This window comes from Arachis ipaensis, chromosome B04 (assembly GCF_000816755.2).
Source record: "Arachis ipaensis cultivar K30076 chromosome B04, Araip1.1, whole genome shotgun sequence".
In the NCBI taxonomy this organism is placed as follows: domain Eukaryota; kingdom Viridiplantae; phylum Streptophyta; class Magnoliopsida; order Fabales; family Fabaceae; genus Arachis; species Arachis ipaensis.
In genome coordinates, this window is record NC_029788.2 from 99,833,790 (window position 1) to 99,854,157 (window position 20,368).

The 20,368-nt window shown below is 40.2% G+C and overlaps 1 protein-coding gene across 1 annotated transcript in view; it reads right to left on the minus strand.

Annotated features, from left to right (window-relative positions):
* LOC107636764 (coenzyme Q-binding protein COQ10 homolog, mitochondrial-like) overlaps positions 1-20,368 on the minus strand; it is a 42,706-nt gene that overhangs the window by 2,215 nt on the left and 20,123 nt on the right. The window contains exon 4 of the mRNA XM_021122513.1: positions 3,207-3,316. Coding sequence (XP_020978172.1) covers positions 3,207-3,316 — 110 coding nt within the window. The remainder of the gene's footprint in view (positions 1-3,206; positions 3,317-20,368) is intronic.

Here is a 20,368-nt window from a genome sequence, read left to right on the forward strand (position 1 = left end):
CAAAAAATAGATATATATATATATATATATATATATATATATATATATAGGAAAAGAGATACTTAACTAGGAGCCTTGAAAAACAGATAAAACAAAATCGCAAAATTTAAAAGCGCAACCCACAGAAAACGTGGTTACTTGCGTGAGAAGAAAACTAAAGTTCAATAACATATATGTACAGATGATACGAGTAGAGGGCCAAGAACACAGCATAACTAGCTCCTGACCCAAAGTAAAACACTTCGCCGCAGAACCTTCAGACGCCTACCGAGGTGCCGCTCGACCTGCATCTGAAAACAACAACACAGTATGGGGTGAGAACCGGAGGTTCTCAGCATGGTAAAGGTGCCACACATATAATATATAAGGTCTTGGGAATGCTAGAGGCAATCCTAGAACTCCAACATACAGTTATAAGTCTTAAACTCTAAGCAGAAGCCATAAAAGGGTGGTCTTCTAAGGGTACCGAAACTTAACTAAAACTTGACCTACACACTAAACCCTTCTATTCTTCCTCCGTTCCTCCATCCCCGGTAAATACAGGGACAAACAAACAGACAAGGCAAACACATGTAAAATACAGATAATACAGATATCAATTATGACAATTAGCATATTATAATCAATTAGGCAATCTCAATTAATGCACAAACAAGTCATACATGCAAATGCATATGATGCATGCCTGTCCTATGGCTGTTGATATCAACTGTCAGTTACGTAGCCATCCCGACATGTTCTCAAGCTCGAAACTACACCATGGGGAGAATTCCTAAGCTGACATGGGGAAGAGAATGCCCCCAAGCTCAATAATATCCATGGGACAAATCCCAAGCTGACATGGGGAGAAGAGACAACACCCCAAGTTGACATGGGGAAAACAATACCCCAAGCTTAATGTTATCCAATCTTTAGCTTACATATGCAACCCCGGCATACTCGCGACACTACTGCACTTTCTTAATAAATACCACGGGAAAATTCCGGCTGACATGGGAGAGACAACGCCCCAAGCTCAAGTCATTCAATCGTTTCTTACAATTTATCATTTTCAATCTTACAGTGATTCATATCTCATCTCATTATTCTCAGTTTTACTTAACCCATTGATCATACATTTTCTTATTCTTGATTAATTATTAACATTATCAATTCTCAATTCCTTACATTACTCTCTTACTTGCCTCATATACTTCATAATGTAGAAAATTAATCATTCAAGTCGTAACGTCATAATTCATTCCTATATACACCTTCTTATACAATTCATCATTTTTAACCTTTACTTCATTCCCAAGTTATCTCTATTTTCTAGCTTTAACTAATTACTAGGTTTAATATCCCTTTATATGACTAAAGGAATTAAAATAGAGGTTTGGAAGTCTGAAATTTGATTTTAAAACACATCAACCAGTTTTGCAAAAAACAGGGGCCACGCGTACGCGTGGTAGTATGAAAAGGTAGCATGCGCGCGCATTCCCTTACCATGCGTACGCGTTGGTGAGAACATCATGTCACGCGTACGTCTGGGTCATGCGTACGCGTGGTCATGCATGTGGACTCACCGCGCGCACGCATGGGCTATTCGCGCATGCGCAGTTTAAAATGCCATGCCACGCGTGCGCGTGGATGTACGTTTTTCCAAAAAAAATAACTGATTGCCCAGAAAGCTGCAAAACCAGAATTTAGCCACCTGCATACCCATTTTTCACACCAAACTTCTGTTGTCCATAACTTTCTCTACAAAATTTATATCGTTCAAAAGTTTGCAAAACCATCTTTTATTTGAAACAAACCGCATTTCCATCCAAAATTTGAGGAGCAAGCTATGGACTTCCAAAGTTCATCAAAAATCACTTTTTACCAAATTACACCAAACCTCATTTTTTACCAAAACCACATTTTTCCTTTCAAATCTCTTTTTCATTCAACTTAACATACCATAACCATCAATCTAACTAGCCTTTAATCATAGCACAACAATCCTATCATTTCCTTAGCTCATTAATATCTCATTACAATCCAACTCTACAAGTTTTAATCACAACTAACATAATATTCTATATGCACCTATTGTCACTACCACAAAATTCTCCAACCATCAACACATCATTAATCATCATACCAATGCCAACAAATTCAAATAAACACCACTCAACCTCAACCACATCATTATGATATCCAACCTACATTATTAATTGCTCAATTATAACCAAACACCAAGAAAACATCACACATTCACCATATTCCTCAACACATACTCAACATCAATTTATCCAACAATATCATAAAGACTAATCATTTAACACCTTTAACCACTTCAACCTATCCTATAGTTCTCTAGCCTAAGTTTTCACAGAGCCTTACATATTAAATGCGTGAAACCTAAACCATACATTGGCCGATCGCTATATTTAATCCAAGACAGCCACACTAGTCACAAGCACAGCCCCTCAAGCTTGAGAAATCAACCAAAATCTTAGCTCCAATCACCACCAAGCTTCCAATGCTCACAATTCAAGCTCCAACATATACACTTATACACCTAATTTCACATATATCACCACACACTCAAAATTCACAATCTAACATGCTAGAACCGAGATTGGCTAGGGTTGATGAACCTTACCTTGTATATGCCTCAATCAAACCAAAGCCCACCAATTTCTCAAGTCAATTTGATCCTATAACATCAATTTAACCAAAATCTTACCACACCAAAAACCCTATCATTTCAGATTTGAAGAAGAGATAATAGGAGCTGAGATTATGATTGTTTCACCTTGAAAGGTATCGGGTTTTGTAGAGCTCATTACTGTGAACGCGTGGCCACAAACGGGGCGGCGATCGGAGCTTCGGATCAAAATTTATCTTGGTTTAAAGATTGAGCTAGGGTTTGAGAATCTCCTTCCTTCTCTCTTTTCATTGTGCAGCGTGGAAGTGATGAAGAAGAAGGATGAGCTGAAACTCATGTTTTAAATATATTGGGCTGGGCCTTGGGCCAATACGGGCTCGGTTCGTCCGGTTCAGCCCGTTCGGCCCAATCTTGGGCCAAATCCTTTAAAATTGGTGTCAAAATTCTCGTTTTAATTAGCTCTATCCTATTTTACTATTAAATTTGCATTTCTAGTTTTCTTTATTAGAATTTAATTTATTGACTAATTATTCACTAATTTAGCGGGGTTTACAACAGAACCATACCTATATGTGAAGTGGTGACTGAAACTTCAAATCTACCAAAAAATAAAGATTGCAAGTCTCTGGAACTGGGCCTTGATTGGATTTCCATATGTTTATCAAATGATCAAACAGTGTACTTGATGAATCTACATTTCATGATATTTATTTGTTCTATTTGGGTGGATTTCATCAACTTTTCTTGCACTTATCCATTAAAATAGCATAGTTTCATGATTTCTTCCTAAATTGTACTTGAAGGTAAAAACATGCTTTTTAGGCCTTTTAATTGCTAAATTTTATTCGCTTTAATCCTATTTGGTGCCTTGATGTATTTATTAAGTGATTTCAGATTTTCAAGGCAAGTATGGGTTGAAGAAGTGAGAAAAAGAGCTTGCAAAAGAGAAGAAACCATGAAGAAATGGAGTTTGGAAGATTCAGCAGCCGTGGCGTACGCATAGTGATGCGTGCGTACCGTCAGGTGTGAGCTCATGGCGACTCATACGTGTGACTCACGCGTACGCGTGAGGATGAATTTCGCCAGGTGGTCACGCGTACACGTGACCCTTGTCACGTGAGCTCATTAATTGCAAATCGTTGGTGGCGAATTCTTGGCCTCCAAAATCCAGTCCAACTCATTTTTGAAGCTATTTCAAGCCAAAGTGAGGAGGAATGAAGGGGAGAGCAATTAGGGTAGATTAGAAACATGCTTTAGGTCATATTCTAGAGAGAGAAGCTCTCCCTTCTCTCTAGAATTAGGGTAGATCAGGTTAGATCTCTCTGAGATTTAGGTTTAATTCTTGTTTTCATTCAGTTTTCTTTGCCATTTATTGTTATTGCACCTTGTTCTTTACTCCTATTTGTTATTTCCCTTCTTTTGTTCTTTTATTTTATGGTACTTTGTTACTTTTAATTTTAATTAATGCAATTCATGTTTTATGTTTCTTATTGTTTAATTTAGTTGTTATTATTGTTTTCTTGCAATTGGTAGTTGTAGATTTTATTATCTCTTGTTATTTTACCATGCTTCTCTTTTAGGCCTTCCAAGTGTTTGATAAAATGCTTGGTTGGATTTTCGCCTAGTTTTTCACACTCTTGGTTGGGAAATTGGGTAATCAGGTGAACTTGAGTTGTGGATGTCCATTCTACATTGTGTTAGGATTGTTAGTTAATTTGGTTTCCACTAACTCTAAGCCTTCCATTAATAGAGTTGGCTAGGACTTGTGGATTGAGATCAATTATGCTCACTTGACCTATCCTACTATCGTAGGTGGGAGACACCCTACCATGGTAACATTGTTCTAACTCTTCTCTATTTGTTTATAGTTCTTTGACTTAATTGCTTTTTGTTATGTTGATTCACTTAGGATTAGTTTAATCTTTGAGTTACATAGGTTAATTTGCTTATGGGTCATGAATGTTTGAATGTTTGTATGTTTGGGGTTGAAATTTTGATTGAGCTAAGGTTGAGTACCTTAGAAATTAAGAAATTTTTTTGGAAAAATAGGGGATCGTGCGTGCGCACAAAGCCTCTATTTTCTGCATCCTGTGCGTGCAAACCAAGTTGTGCGCGCGCACACTCATGTTTATGCCCTCTGTTCGCAACGCCCGCACGGCTTGTGCGTGGGCGCTCCCCTGGTTCTTTTGCGCCTTGTGCGTGTGCACCTGCTTGTGCGTATGTACGCATCACTCTTTCGCACACTCTGTGCGAACGCACAGGCTTGTGCGTCCGCACACCAGCTTGCAGCCATTCTGTTGGGAGCGCTAGCACAGCCTGTGCGCATCAACCCCTGCAACTTTTCGCGTGACGCTCGAACCCAGTGTGCATGGGAACAACCCTTTAATTTCCCTTGTGTGCGCACACACACACCCTTGTCCGCGCGCACAGACCTTGATACCTCTTTTGTTCGCAGCGCTCACACGCTACTGTGTGTTCGCACACCCTTCCATTTCCCTAGTGTGCATGGGCACAAAGCCTTGTGCGTACGCACAAGGCACCTTTCGAACGTTAATTTGAAAGGGGATACCATCGTGCCCCATCAGATAACCCCCCAAAACCCCTTTCTTCTTCTTCCTCCTTTTAGCCCAACCTAAACACACCTCCCAATTACCCCCCGTCCGACGACAACACCACCGGCGACCACCGTCGCCTACCTTCCCTCTCTTCTTTCTTCTCTTTCTTCCCCCTTCCACCATTTCTTCTTTCGCTGCGCGCGACAACTCTACTTTCTGCACGCCAGCCCTAGTCCGTGCTCGTCAAGTTTTCGGCGAGCAACCACCAGCGGTGGCGAAGTTCTGTGCCACCGCAACATCACCACCACCCTTAAGCTTACCCCATTCTTCTTCTTTCTTCATCAACGCAGGTTCTCTTCCTCAGTTCCCTGTCGTTCTTTTCTTTATTTTCACTGCTTTTTAATTTTGATTTTAGAAATTTTAGTTAGGCTTAGTGACAGAGGAAAAATATCAGTAAAGATTTTCATAAAAAAATATCGCGTTGCAAGTATAGTTCCAAACCGACAATTAAACCTCAATCAATATTTAAATTGTTTGTCACTTAAGCAAACCCAATAAAATTAACCGAAGTATTAAACTTCGGATCGTCTCTCAAGGAATTGCAGGGAAGTGTATTTATTATTGGTTATGAAAAAATATATTTGGGTTTTTGAAATAAGGGATAAGAAAATATAAATTGCGAGAAAAATAAACTAATAACTAAGAATGCTCTTAGCAAGGATTAAGAATTAGAAGTCCTATCCTCATTATCATCGTCAATTGTGATGGTAAATGTGAATTGCCTTCACTTAGTTAACCTCTAACCAATGGAGGAAGGTCAAGTGCATACAATCAACTTGAGTTCACAAGTCCTAGTCACTCGTAGTGAGAGACTAGCTTTGGTGAAGTTCAAGCTAACCGGCAATCTTCAATCACCAATCAACAAAAGAGTTTTGATAACTCAAGAGTCTCTAATTGATCAATCCAAGTTAAGAATATAAAAATCTAATTCAAAATCCATCCAAACATTTTATCAAACACTTGGAAGACATAAAATAAAAGCATAGAAAATTAATAAGAGATAATAAAATCTAAACAGCCAATTGCAAGAATCAATGACTATCAATTAAAGAGAGCAACAATAAACATAGAAAACATAAATTGCATTAAAAGATATCAAACGTAACAAGAGCTCATAAACATAAAAATGGTGAAAAAGGGAAATTAACAAGAGAAGAAGATGAACTAAAGTGCTTAAACAAATAAAAGTAAGAGAAAACTAAATTAAAGGAAGATTGAACCTGAACCTAAGGAGAAATTGAAAGAAAAAACCCTAAAACCTAGAGAGAGGAGAGAGCCTCTATCTAGAAACCTACATCTAAATCTAAAATTGTGTGAATGAAAGTTAGTTCCCTTTCCAGCTCCACTCTGTAACATCTAATCTGTATTTTCGGGCCAGAAACTGGGTCAAAAGCAGCCCAGAAATTACCCCCAGCATTTTTTATAAATTGCAACACGTGACGCTCTGTCACGCGTACGCGTCGTCCACGCGTACGTGTCGTCCACGTGTACGCATTGCTGAACAAATTCCTGGTCACGCATACGCGTCATCCACGCGTGCGTGTAGCTTGTCTCCTGCACCAGTCACGTGTACGCGTCATCTACGCGTGCGCGTTGCTACCAGATTCTGAAATACTTAATTTCTTGTGTTCCTTCCACTTTTGCATGCTTCTTTTCCATCCTCTAAGCCATTCCTGTCCTATAAACCCTGAAAACACTTAACAAATATATCACGGCATCGAATGGTAATAAGAGAGGATTAAAATTAGCAAATTTAAGGCCAAAGAAGTATGTTTTCAATCATAGCACAAAATGAGGAAGGAAAATATAAAACATGCAAATTATATGCATAAGTATGAGAATAATGGATAAAACTCACTCAATTCAATGCAAAATAAACCATAAAATAGTGGTTTATCACTTAGGTTAGTTAAACTTGTGTATCTGGACTGAAATTATTGTTTGCTGTTTGAAACTAATGCACACTACATGTTCAGTGAAATGCCTGAATGGAGTTTTTGTTTTGATTCTCAAGTCTGATAAGCATGAGCTTTAAATTTTGTTTTCATTAGACATTTGGATTTGTACTTGTGCAATTTTATATAATTTATGATGATGTTTAACATGAGATTCTCTTCTGCACTTGATAGATATTCTTGCTTAACACCAAATTGAACTGAAATTTTAGATTTAATTCCTTGTTTGGTGTTATATGTTAAGTGCATACAGAGTTAGCAAGTGAATTGATGATATTGCCTATCCATGTAGTTGTTGAACATAAATGATCATATACGCAATCACTTGTGTCTTGAAATTTTTGAGCAATTCAATTTGATTTTAATCAAGTAATTGCTTTTTAAACAAGGATTATGGTTATATGATTATTTCCTACTTCTTGACATGGATAAGCAAGCTCCTTTAGTGTTGAATTGGTTGTTGCCTTTGAGCTAATTTTTATGAAATATTACACTTTCAAGGCACAATTAGGCAACAATCAACTTTTGATTCAATTCACTCTCCCTATTTCTACCTATTCCAAGGGTTACCTGAAACTGTAGGTCGATCTCGGACGAGATCTTCTGTACTGGTCGGAGATGACGTGTCCGGCTGGTGGGTGGCGGCCGGAGCTGTCGTGTCCGACTTGTGGGACTGGCTGCACTGCTGATCCTTCGTCACCAGAGGGTGGGAGGTACTTGCAAGAGACTCTGATGCTTAAGTTAGCATGGGTATTAAACAGGTTTTTTGTAGAATCAGAGTATGAGTTATACCTGGGTGCCCCAGTGTATTTATAGTAGTTGTAGAGTGACCTTTTTAGATAAGATAAGTTAGTTATCTTATCTTATCTTATCTTTTTGAGTTGAGGTCAGCTTATCTTCAAGGGAACCGCCCTTATCTCTATAGGCTTGGGCTGCCTTTGGATTCGGGTCGTGTTCCTCTATTTGGACCCTTTACTGGGCTTTCCTGTCGATTTGTCCGAGCTCTTTGAGAAGAGGTCGGATAGTCGGACCTGAAGAGGTTGGTCGCTTTGTTGCTAATCATCCCGGGTCGGACATTGTGACCCAGGGTATGAACAGTGCCCCTGCTCGAGCTCGGTCTTTCTTCTGGGAGGTCGAGTCTTTGACTTCGAACTTTTTCTAGTGAAGCCGAACTCGAGCATTTTGTCGACTTCTTCTTTGTAGATTTCCTCATTTTTTGAATGCGGAACGTTTTCTTCTAAAAGCGCGCGCTTTTGTATTAGCGCTTTGTTCTTGGGAACGTGCGAGGGTTTAATACCTTCATTAATTGGTATTAATTGCCCCGTTTCTCTTGGCTTTATTTTGAATTTTTGCTTATCAGAAACGATTTCTCTTCCTCGTAACCTCTCCTTACTTTTCTTTCTTTCTGTTTTTCGCCTAGACTTCATAGTTTCTCCGAAGCGACGCCTGCTTGCTACTGCTTTCTGTAGAAGAGGGGTGATTCTGGATTTCACCTTCCGTTTCCTACTTTTGGCGAGTTTTTTCGTTTGAGGGGTGGCTCTTTCGCCTACCGCTTCTGCTCTTCAGCTTTCTTTTGAGGTTTTCTCCTGTTTTCCCAGGTTTGATTTTTCTCCCTCTCTCTTTTCCGTGTCACTTTTTCATGTTTGATTTTGAGAAAGTTTGGATCTTTCTGCTTTTGCTGTGCCTGATTGCTGTTGTAATGTGTGTTCTAGGAGTTTCTTCGCCCTTTTGCATGAACCTTTTCATCTTTCCTGTTGCTTGATGCTCTTAGGGCTTTTGCATGTTATCACCGTTTCTGTTTGTGCTTTTGATGATGATTTTGTTTGATTCTAAAAAAAGGTTGTGCCTTTGACGATTTCCGCTTGGCGTGTTTGATGTTGTTGATGCTTTTTGCTGATAGACTGTAAAAAGATAGTGGCTTTGATGACTTTATGTGTTTTGTCTTTCTCCTATGAAAATGTTTGCTGTTTGAAATCTTCTTTTCTTGTTTGAGAGATGCCGGGACGTAAGCTGTAGATTTTTCCTGAAACCTTGCTTTGTTACTGCCTCCAAAGGATGCCTCAGGACTTTGGTTTGAGTCTTGGAGTTTTTCTTTTCTGTTTGTTCTTCTGTATCATATTAGTTGAGTTGTTTTGCCCCTCGTCTGAGATGTTTTTTAGTAATCCAATCTTCTTTTCTTATTGTAGGATTAGTTGGCCTCATGTCTTCTCGCAATAACATTATAGAGATGTCTTCTAAAGTTCCCGAGGGGATGTTCGATTGGCTAGACTCCCTTGTCTTAATGTGTGTCTCTGTTGTTGATGCTGAGTTTTGTGTAGAGCTGAGGAAACGTCATAGAGTTTGTGGTGGTGGTGCCCGAGAGAGAGATTATGAGCTTGTGGCGCCTGACTCTGACGAGACGGTTTATTTTCCTACTTCTGTCGAGGGGGAGCGTCCCTTTCTTCTATGCCTATGAATATTTCTTCAGCCAGTTGGACATTACTTTTCCTTTTATTGCTTTCGAGACCGACTTGTTGTGGTCGTGTAACATTGCCCCATCCCAGCTTCATCCGAATTCCTGGGGTTTTATCAAGATTTTTCAGCTGCTTTGCCAAGAGTTAGGCATAACACCTTCTCAGACTCTTTTCCTCTATCTTTTTGTTTCTGCCAAGCCTGGAGGTTCTTCCAAAAAGAAAACTTCCTGGGTTTCTTTCAGGTCGGCCCAGGGGCATAAAGTTTTTTCCATGTACGATGAGTCTTTAAGGATTTTAAGAATTATTTCTTTAGAGCCCGCGCTGTGGAGGGGGCCCGCCCCTTTTTCTTGATGAAAATGATGAGCCTGCTTTTCCTCTAGAATGGCAAAGGAATGTAAGAGTGTCTCGCTATACGTGGGAGATGCTTGACGAGGTTGAGCGGGCTTTTGTAATTGTTCTTGAAGATTTATGGGGGGAACCACCCCATCTTGATAGAAAAAAGTTTTTGAGTGACCCGTCTTTGGTTCGAACTGCTTTGGGTACTGTTCGACTTGTTTCTATACTTGCTTCTTAGTTTTGCTTCTTCTAGATTGTAACTCATCACTACGGTTGATTCTGTATTTTCAGAGATGTCAAAAAATAACGATTCCATGAAGGCATTCAAGAAGGAAAGGAAGGCTGCAGCTGCTCAAAATATCTCGGCTAAGGTGGCAGGAGAGGGATCTTCTCACGTTTCGGTGAAGCCGCCCGTGCCGAGTTCTCCTGGGCTAAGGAAAGTGATCCCCACTCCTCGAGTTCGTCTGGCTGACCCTCCACAGACTTCTGCCGCTATTTTTGGTGCTCCTCCCAACAAAAAACAAAAAAAAATTGAGTCTTTCAACCTTGACGCTCCTGACTTTGATGCGGTGGAGTTTGTTGACCAACAGATCGGTCCGTATGGTGCCCTCCCCATGGATGATGTTTCGCTCCTCCGCCACTTAGATTTTATAACTCGGAGTAGCATCAAGATGGCATACATGGGAGCTGCCCTATATCGGACTGCTCAAAATCTTCCTCTCCATGCCACCAAAGCTTTTATGGAGGAGGCAAAACAGGAGTTCGACCGGATGAAGGGCTTGAAGGAGGAGCTTGAGGTGAAGGTGGCCAAACTGGAGAAGGATCTGAAGAATGAGAAGGCGAGTTCCCTTGCTCTGGCGGCTTCTGTGCGGTTGGCCGAGGACACGACATTAAGGCATAAAGACAGCTACGTCACATCCTATCGGGAGGGAATGCATTTGAAGGAGGAGTTGGAGAACGCCCGAGCTAATTACTCCGAGCTCCAGGGTCATCTTGTTGGCAGTGTGAATGCTACTTACGAGAACCTGAAGGAGCAGGTTCGAATTATTGCTCCCGAGGCCGACTTTACTCTTTTTAGCCTGGACGATGTTGTGAAGGATGGTAAGATTGTCCCTGATGACCAGGATGATGACGATGTCGAACCTCCCCCTGTGCCTTCTGCCAAAGTGTCAACTTCCACAGTTCCTCTAGTTGAGGTCGGTTATTCCGCTTCTAATCCGGACTGTCAGATCTTGAATCGGGATGATGGTACCGTGGATGCTGTGCCTATTCAGACTCGCCCTCCTTCTCCCCGTACTGATGCTACCGAGAAGGCTCCCGATCTTAGGTGATTTTTCTTGGATATTTGTGTAGATAGCCCGGCTTGTGGGCTTTAAAACTCTTTATTTTGTAGTTTGAATATTTTGCTGACTGTTGATACTCCTTCTGGTTGCTTGTTTAGCAACTTTTTATTTTGAAAAAACAACAAGTAGCTTTCAAGCTTTTGGGCCTGACCCTGAAGCTTGTTATAATATTGTATTTTATATCATGCTTGTTTGCACTTGTCTTGGTGCCTTTCTGGGTTTTGAGAATGCTGGAGTCTTGCTGCTCGGCCTCTTTGGATTGCTTTGTACTTATTGCTTGTAGCTTGGATCCTTTGAGGTCGTGGATGTGTGGATCCAACTTGTATTTCAGTTTTCTCGCTTTTACTTGTATTTATTTCTAGCAATCCATAACCAATTTCGTTACGTTGGTCCTTTTTCCAGTTATTTTTGTAGTCCTCTTTTTTGGACCTTTGTTAGGTATCTTTCAGGGACTACTTTTATAACTTGTTTGTGGGAGACCGACTTCTTTGCGTCGTCCTTTTCCAAGTTATTTTTGTAATCCTCTTTCTTGGACCCTTGTCAGGTCTCTTTCAGGGATTACTTTTATAACTTGTTTGTTGTAGGAGACCGACTTTGTCATGTCGATCTCTTCTAAGTTATTTTGTTATCCTCTTTCTTGGACCTTTGTCAGGTCTCTTTCAGGGATTACTTTTATAACTTGTTTGTTGTAGGAGACCGACTTCGTCATGTCGATCTCTTCTAAGTAATTTTGTAATCCTCTTTCTTGGACCTTTGTCAGGTCTCTTTCAGGGATTACTTTTATAACTTGTTTGTTGTAGGAGACCAACTTCATCATGTCGATCTCTTCTAAGTTATTTTGTAATCCTCTTTCTTGGACCTTTGTTAGGTCTCTTTCAGGGATTACTTTTATAACTTGTTTGTTGTAGGAGACTGACTTCGTCATGTCGATCTCTTCTAAGTTATTTTGTAATCCTCTTTCTTGGACCTTTGTCAGGTCTCTTTCAGGGATTACTTTTATAACTTTATGTTTTGGGCCGACTTTGTCATGTCGGGCCCTTCGAAGTTAAAGTAATCCTCTTTAATAGGGTTGGCCAGACCTCTTTCCAGGGTTTACTTATAACTTGGGTTGACTTGGTCCGACTTCTTAACGTCGGCCAGTCTTTAAGTTATTATTTAGCAATCCATAAGACCTCGTCAGGTTCTTTTTCCGGATCACTTTCGATAACTTCTTGCATTATTCTGTGTTAGTCTTTGCCGATTTGTAGAAGGTGGTTTCTATCTTTGTTTGGTCAACCTTTAGATGAATCGCGTTTTCATCTCTATTGGTCTTTATCGTGATCGTGTAGTGAATCTGTTTTTCACTTTCTGCCGATCTGTTGCTTTATAATTGGACGATGAATGCTTCAGATTAATGCGTCTTGAGAATTTGTAGAATATCTAAAATATATTTTATTCAAAAGAAAGTGCAAATATATACATGCGGGAGTTTTTCATCCCTTTAAGTCGGATAATTTCTGAATCTCAACTTGGTGCCTCATTAAAAAACCTTTTCAGGGAAAAGAGTGCATCCTATGATGAGATCTTTTACCTTCTCTAGCTATAGTACCTTCTTAGGTTGCAGGCGTGCCATAATCTGGGAAGCTCTCGTCCATCGAGTTCGGACAGTCTGTAGTAGCCCTTCCCAAGTACTTCTATGACTCGGTAGGGTCCTTTCCAGTTTGCTGCCAGCTTTCCTTCTCCGGGTCGAGTTGTTCCAATATCATTTCGGATTAGGATGAGATCATTCTCAGCAAAACCTCTTGGCACTACCTTTCGATTATATCTGGAAGCCATTCGACGTTTTAGTGCTTCTTCCCTGATCCGAGCTCTTTCTTGGATTTCAGGAAGTAGGTCGAGCTCTTCCCTTTGAAGTTGGGAGTTGACTTTCTTATTGTAATGAACGACTCTAGACGACCCTTCTTCGATCTCTACTGGGATCATTGCTTTCGTTCCGTATGCTAATCGGAAGGGTGATTCCTTTGTGGTGGAATGTGGCGTCGTTCCATATGCCCATAGGACTTGTGGAAGCTCTTCAGCCCAAGCTCCCTTTGCGTCTTGTAATCTCCATTTTAACCCAGCCAATATGACTTTGTTCGCAGCTTCGGCCTGCATTTGTGAATTGAGTGCCATTGTCTATGGTGATGGAGTATGGAACCCCGAACCTTGTGACAATGTTCCTATATAGGAATTTCCGGCTTCTTTGAGCAGTGGTGTTGGCTAGGGGCTCTGCCTCGATCCACTTTGTGAAATAGTCTACCCCTACTATGAGAAATTTAACTTGTCCTGATCCCTGGGGGAAAGGTCCGAGAAGATCGAGTCCCCATTTTGAAAATGGCCAAGGTGAGGTTACGTTGATGAGCTCTTCTGGCAGGGCGATGTGAAAGTTGGCATGTTTCTGGCATGGTGGGCATGTCCTTACAAACTCTGTAGCTTCCTTTTATAGAATTGGCAAATAAAATCCTGCCCGGAGTACTTTTTTAGTGAGAGCTTGTGCTCCGAGATGATTACCACAAATGCCACTGTGTACTTCCTCTAAAACTTCCCTTGTGTTGGAGGTCGGCACACATTTTAATAGTGGTATTGAAATCCCTCTTTTATATAGGGTGTTGTTTATGATAGTGTAGTACCGAGCCTCTCGTTTTAACCTCTTTGCCTCATTTTCATCTGTGGAGAGTGTTTCTGTTTTGAGGTAATTAATTATGGGGGTCATCCATCCTTGATCCTGACTTGTTATGGCTAGGACTTTTTCCTCTTCCGAGATTGACGGGTTCTGTAGCATTTCCTGGATGAGGCTTCTATTGTTGCCCCCTGGTTTGGTGCTGGCTAGTTTTGAGAGTGCATCAGCTCGGGCATTTTGTTCGCGGGGTATGTGGCAGATCTTATATTCCCCGAGTTGTCTGAGCTGTTCTTTGGTTTTATCCAAATACTTTTTCATGGTGGGATCTTTGGCTTGGTAGCTCCCTGTTATTTGTGAGGTGACTACTTGTGAATCGCTGAAGATGTTGAGTTTTTGAGCTCCAACCTCCTTAGCCAGCTTCAAACCAGCTAGTAACGCTTCATATTCCGCCTGGTTGTTTGAGGCCGGGAACCCAAATTTGAGGAAGAGCTCAACTTGGGTTCCTTGGTTACTTTCTATTATCACACATGCGCCACTTCCACTTTCCAGGGTATTTGTGAATTCTGCAATGAAATCAGCTAAGTACTATGATTTGATGGCTGTCCGAGCTTTATATTGGAGGTCGAACTCGGTTAACTCGACTGCCCATTGTAAAATTCTGCCTCGGAGATCTGTTTTCTGCAATATCTCTTTTATGGGCTGGTCGGTTTGAACCTTAATGGTGTGAGCCTGGAAGTACGGGTGAAGTCGTCGAGATGTCAGTATGAGAGTATAGGAAAACTTTTCTATTTTTTGGTAGTTCAGCTTAGATCCCTACAGCGCTTTACTAATGAAGTATACAGGTTGTTTCCCTTTGTCGTCCTCTCGAATCAGTGCTGAGGCTACTGCCCGACTTCCTACCGCAAGGTACAATACGAGTGGTTCTTCCTCTCGTGGTCGAGTTAGGATAGGTGGTCGTCCCAGGAAACTTTTGAAATCCTGGAAGGCTTGCTCGCATTCCCTTGTCCATTTGAACTTCTTTCCTTTCCTTAAAGTGGCATAGAAGGGGAGAAATCTTATCGCTGATCCTGCTAAGAATCTGGATAAGGCTGCCAATCTCGCAAGTTGGGCTCTTCATGTTGAGTATGGCCTGGCATTTGTCTGGATTTGCTTCAATTTCTCTTTGTGTGAGCATGAAACCTAAAGAATTTGCCCGCTTCTACTGCAAAGGTGCATTTTGTGGGATTGAGTCGCATGTCATGCTTCCTTATAGTGTCAAACACTTGGGCCAGGTCGGACAATAATATCTCTTCGCTTTGTGTCTTTATTAACATGTCGTCCTCGTAGACTTCCATGATTTTTCCGATATGATATGAAAAGACTTTATTCATTAGCCTTTGATAAGTAGCTCCCGCATTCTTGAGACTGAAAGGCATCACAATGTAGCAGTAATTTGCTTTTGGTGTTAAAAACGAGGTCTTTTCTTGATTTGGTGGGTACATGGGGATTTGGTTGTATCCTGAATATGCATCCATAAACGAGAGGTATCTATATCCAGATGAAGCATCTACCAGAGCGTCGATACTTGAGAGTGGGTAAGGATCTTTTGGGCAGGCTTTGTTGAGATCAGTGTAGTCGGTGCACATCCGCCACTTCCCATTTGATTTTTTCACCAAGACGACGTTAGCTAGCCATAGTGGGTACTTGACTTCTCTTATGAATCCTGCCTCCAGTAGTGCTTGTACCTGTTCTTCCACAGCTTGGGATCGTTCTGGCCCAAGTTTTCTTCGTCTCTGCTGTACCGGCCAAGATCCTGGATAGACCGCCAACTTGTGACACATTAGCTTGGGGTCTATGCTTGGCATGTCTGCAGCTTTCCATGCGAAGAGATCGACATTATCTCGTAAGAACTGTACTAGTAATTCTTTTGCGTTTCCTTTCAGGATCGAGCCAATATTAGTTGTTTTGTCCGAGGTGTCTCCGATCTGAACTTTCTCTACTTCACCTTCGGGCTGTGGACGGAGTTCTTCTCGTCTCTGAACTCCACCAAGCTCAATTGTATGGAACTCTTCTCCTCTGCCTCTGAGGTTTAGACTTTCGTTATAACAGCGGCGTGCCATCTTTTGATCTGCTTCTATCGTAGCTATCCCTTCTGTAGTTGGAAATTTCATGCATAGATATGGAGTTGAGACTATTGCTTCGAGTTGATTTAGTGTTGTCCGACCTATTAGGGCATTGTAGGCTGAACTCACGTCGACCACGATGTAGTCTATCTTGAGTGTTCTGGATTGGTTCCCTTTTCCGAAGGTTGTATGTAGTGGCACGTATCCTAGTGGTTGTACTGGGGTATCTCCCAGTCCGAACAGGCTGTTCGGGTATGCTCTAAGCTCCTTTTCTTCTAAGCCGAGCTTGTCGAAGGCAGTTTTGAATAAGATGTCGGTGGAGCTCCCTTGGTCTATTAATGTGCGGTGGAGATTGGAGTTTGCCAGTATGATGGTGATGACCATGGGATCGTCGTGTCCTGAGATGATACCGGATGCGTCTTCTTTTGTGAACGTGATTGCAGGGATGTCGGGTGCTTCCTCCTTCCCTTCGACATGATATACTTCTTTGAGATATCTTTTGCGAGATGATTTGGAGATTCCTCCTCCTGCAAATCCACCGTGTATCATATGGACATGTCTTTCTGGTGTACGAGGTGATCGCTTTGCTCGTCCGACATCTTCATCCCTTCGTCTCTTTCTTTGCTCATCATCTCGGGTGGCCAGAAACTGATATAGCTTTCCTTCTCTCACCAATTTTTTCTATGACGTTTTTTAAGTCAAAGCATTCGTTGGTGGAGTGCCCACGGACTCGATGGTATTCACAATATTCATTCCGGTTTCCTCCTCCTCTTTTGCCTTTGAGGGGTCGAGCTGGGGGTATTTTTTCCGTATGGCAGACTTCTTTGTAGACATCTGATGAGCGGATAATTTATACGCTTTTTGACATTATTTTTAGTATGTTTTTAGTAGGATCTAGTTACTTTTAGGGATGTTTTCATTAGTTTTTATGTTAAATTCACATTTCTGGACTTTACTATGAGTTTGTGTGTTTTTCTGTGATTTCAGGTATTTTCTGGCTGAAATTGAGGGACTTGAGCAAAAATCAGATTCAGAGGTTGAAGAAGGACTGCTGATGCTGTTGGATTCTGACCTCCCTGTACTCAAAGTGGATTTTCTGGAGCTACAGAACTCGAAATGGCGGGCTTCCAATTGAATTGGAAAGTAGACATCCAGGGCTTTCCAGCAATGTATAATAGTCCATACTTTGCCCAAGTTTAGATGACACAAACTGGCGTTCAACGCCAGTTCTCTGCCCAATTCTGGTGTCCAGCGCCAGAAACAAGTTGCAAAGTGGAGTTCAACGCCCAAAATGGCACAAAAGGTGGCGTTCAACTCCAAGAAGGACCTCTACACGTGCAACACTCAAGCTCAGCCCAAGCACACACCAAGTGGGCCCCGGAAGTGGATTTATGCATCAATTACTTACTTCTGTAAACCCTAGTAGCTAGTTTATTATAAATAGGACCTTTTACTATTGTATTAGACATCTTGGATTGTATTCTGATCCTGTGATCACGTTTTAGGGGGCTGGCCATTCGGCCATGCCTGGATCTTTCACTTATGTATTTTCAATGGTAGAGTTTCTACACTCCATAGATTAAGGTGTGGAGCTCTGCTGTTCCTCAAAGATTAATGTAAAGTACTACTGTTTTTCTATTCAATTCAACTTATTCCGCTTCTAAGATATCCATTCGCACCCAAGAACATGATGAAGGTGATGATTATGTGACGCTCATAATCATTCTCCCTTATGAACGCGTGCCTGACAAACACTTCCGTTCTACATGCAACAAGCTAGAATGAATATCTCTTGGATCCCTTAATCAGGATCTTCGTGGTATAAGTTAGAACCCATGGATGGCCATTCATGAGGATCCGAAAGGTCTAAACCTTGTCTGTGGTATTCCGAGTAGGATTCAGGGATTGAATGACTGTGACGAGCTTCAAACTCGCGATTGCTGGGCGTAGTGACAAATGCAAAAGGATAGTAAATCCTATTCCAGCATGATCGAGAACCGACAGATGAATAGCCGTGCCATGACAGGGTGCGTTGACCATTTTCACTGAGAGGATAGGATGTAACCATTGACAAAGGTGATGCCTCCAGACGATTAGCCGTGCCGTGACAGGGCATTTGGATCATTTTCCCGAGAGAAGATCGAAAGTAGCCATTGACAATGGTGATGCATTACATAAAGCTTGCCATGGAAAGGAGTAAGACTGATTGGATGAAGATAGCAGGAAAGCAGAGGTTCAGAGGAACGAAAGCATCTCTATTCGCTTATCTGAAATTCTCACCAATGATTTACATAAGTATTTCTATCCCTATTTTATTATTTAATTTCAAAAACTCCATAGTCAATTATATCCGCCTGACTGAGATTTACAAGATGACCATAGCTTGCTTCAAGCCAACAATCTCCGTGGGATTCGACCCTTACTCACGTAAGGTATTACTTGGACGACCCAGTGCACTTGCTGGTGTTGAAGCCTGGCTGGCTGTAAAGCCATATCTAAACTCCTTTGGGATTGGTCTTCAACTAATCACCTCAATGGATCTGATTTACATACTAAAGCTTGGCTGGCTTTTAAGCCATGCCTGACCCTTTGATTGGAGCTTTAGAGCATAAGATTCCTGGAATTCATATTAAAAATTTTGGAATCCTTATTTTTGTTTTTCAAATAATTTTTGAAAAAAATACAAAAAATTTATAAAATCATAAAAATCAAAAATATTTTTTTGTGTTCTTGTTTGAGTCTTGAGTCATGTTATAAGTTTGGTGTCAATTGCATATTCATATTGCATTTTTCGAAAATTCATGCATTCATAGTGTTCTTCATGATCTTCATGTTGTTCTTGGTAAGTCTTCTTGTTTGATCTTTGCATTTGCATGTTTTGTGTCTTTTCTTGTTTTTCATATGCATTCTTGAATTCTTAGTGTCTAAGCATTAAAGATTTCTAAGTTTGGTGTCTTGCATGTTTTCTTTGCATTAAAATTTTCAAAAATGTGTTCTTGAGGTTCATCATGATCTTCATAGTGTTCTTGGTGTTCATCTTGACATTCATAGCATTCTTGCATGCATTCATTGTTTTGATCCATAACTTTCATGCATTGCATCATTTTTCTTGTTTTTCTCTCTCATCATAAAAATTCAAAAAAAAAATATCTTTCCCTTTTTCTCTCTTAAAATTTTGAAAATTAGATTTGACTTTTTCAAAAATTTTCAAAAATCTAGTTGTTTTTATGAGTCAAATCAAATTTTCAATTTAAAAATCTTATCTTTTTCAAAAAATCAAATCTTTTTCATTTTTCTTAGTTATTTTCGAAAATTTTAAAAATATTTTTCAAAAATCTTTTTCTTATCTTTATCTCCTAATTTTCGAAAATAACAATAACAATTAATGTTTTGATTCAAAAATTTCAAGTTTGTTATTTGCTTGTTAAGAAAGATTCAAACTTTGAGTTCTAGAATCATATCTTGTGATTTCTTGTGAATCAAGTCATTAATTGTGATTTTAAAAAATCAAATCTTTTTCAAAAACTAATTTCAATCATATCTTTTCAAAAATATCTTCTTATCTTATCTTTTTCAAAATATGATTTCAAAATATCTTTTCTAACTTCCTAACTTCTTATCTTTTCAAAATTTGTTTCAACTAACTAACTAACTTTTTGTTTGTTTCTCATCTTTTTCAAAACCACCTAACTAACTCTCTCTCTCTATTTCCGAAAATATCTTCCCCCTTTTTCAAAAATTTCTTTTTAATTAACTAATTATTTTATTTTTTTTATTTGAATTTTCGAAAAACTACTAACCTTTTTCAAAATTATTTTTCGAAAATTACTAACTCTTTTTCAAAAATTATTTTCGAAAATCCTCTCCCTCTTTCATCTTATTCTATTTATTTATTCATCTACTAACACCTCTTCCTCACATCACTCACCAAATTCGAACCCCCTCTTCTATCTGCGTTCGAATTTTTTTTTCTTCTTCCTCTCTTCTTCTACTAACAATAAGGAACCTCTTTACTGTGACATAGAGGATTCCTCTTCTTTTCTTTTTCTCTTCTCTTTCTTATGAGCAGGGACAAAGAAAAAGGCATTCTTGTTGAAGCTGATCCAGAACCTGAAAGGACTCTGAAGGGGAAACTAAGAGAAGCTAAATTACAACAATCCAGAGAAAACCTTATTGAAAATTTCGAACAAGTAAAGGAGATGGCAGCCGAACCCAACAACAATAATGCAAGGAGAATGCTTGGTGACTTTACTGCACCTAATTCCAATTTACATGGAAGAAGCATCTCCAT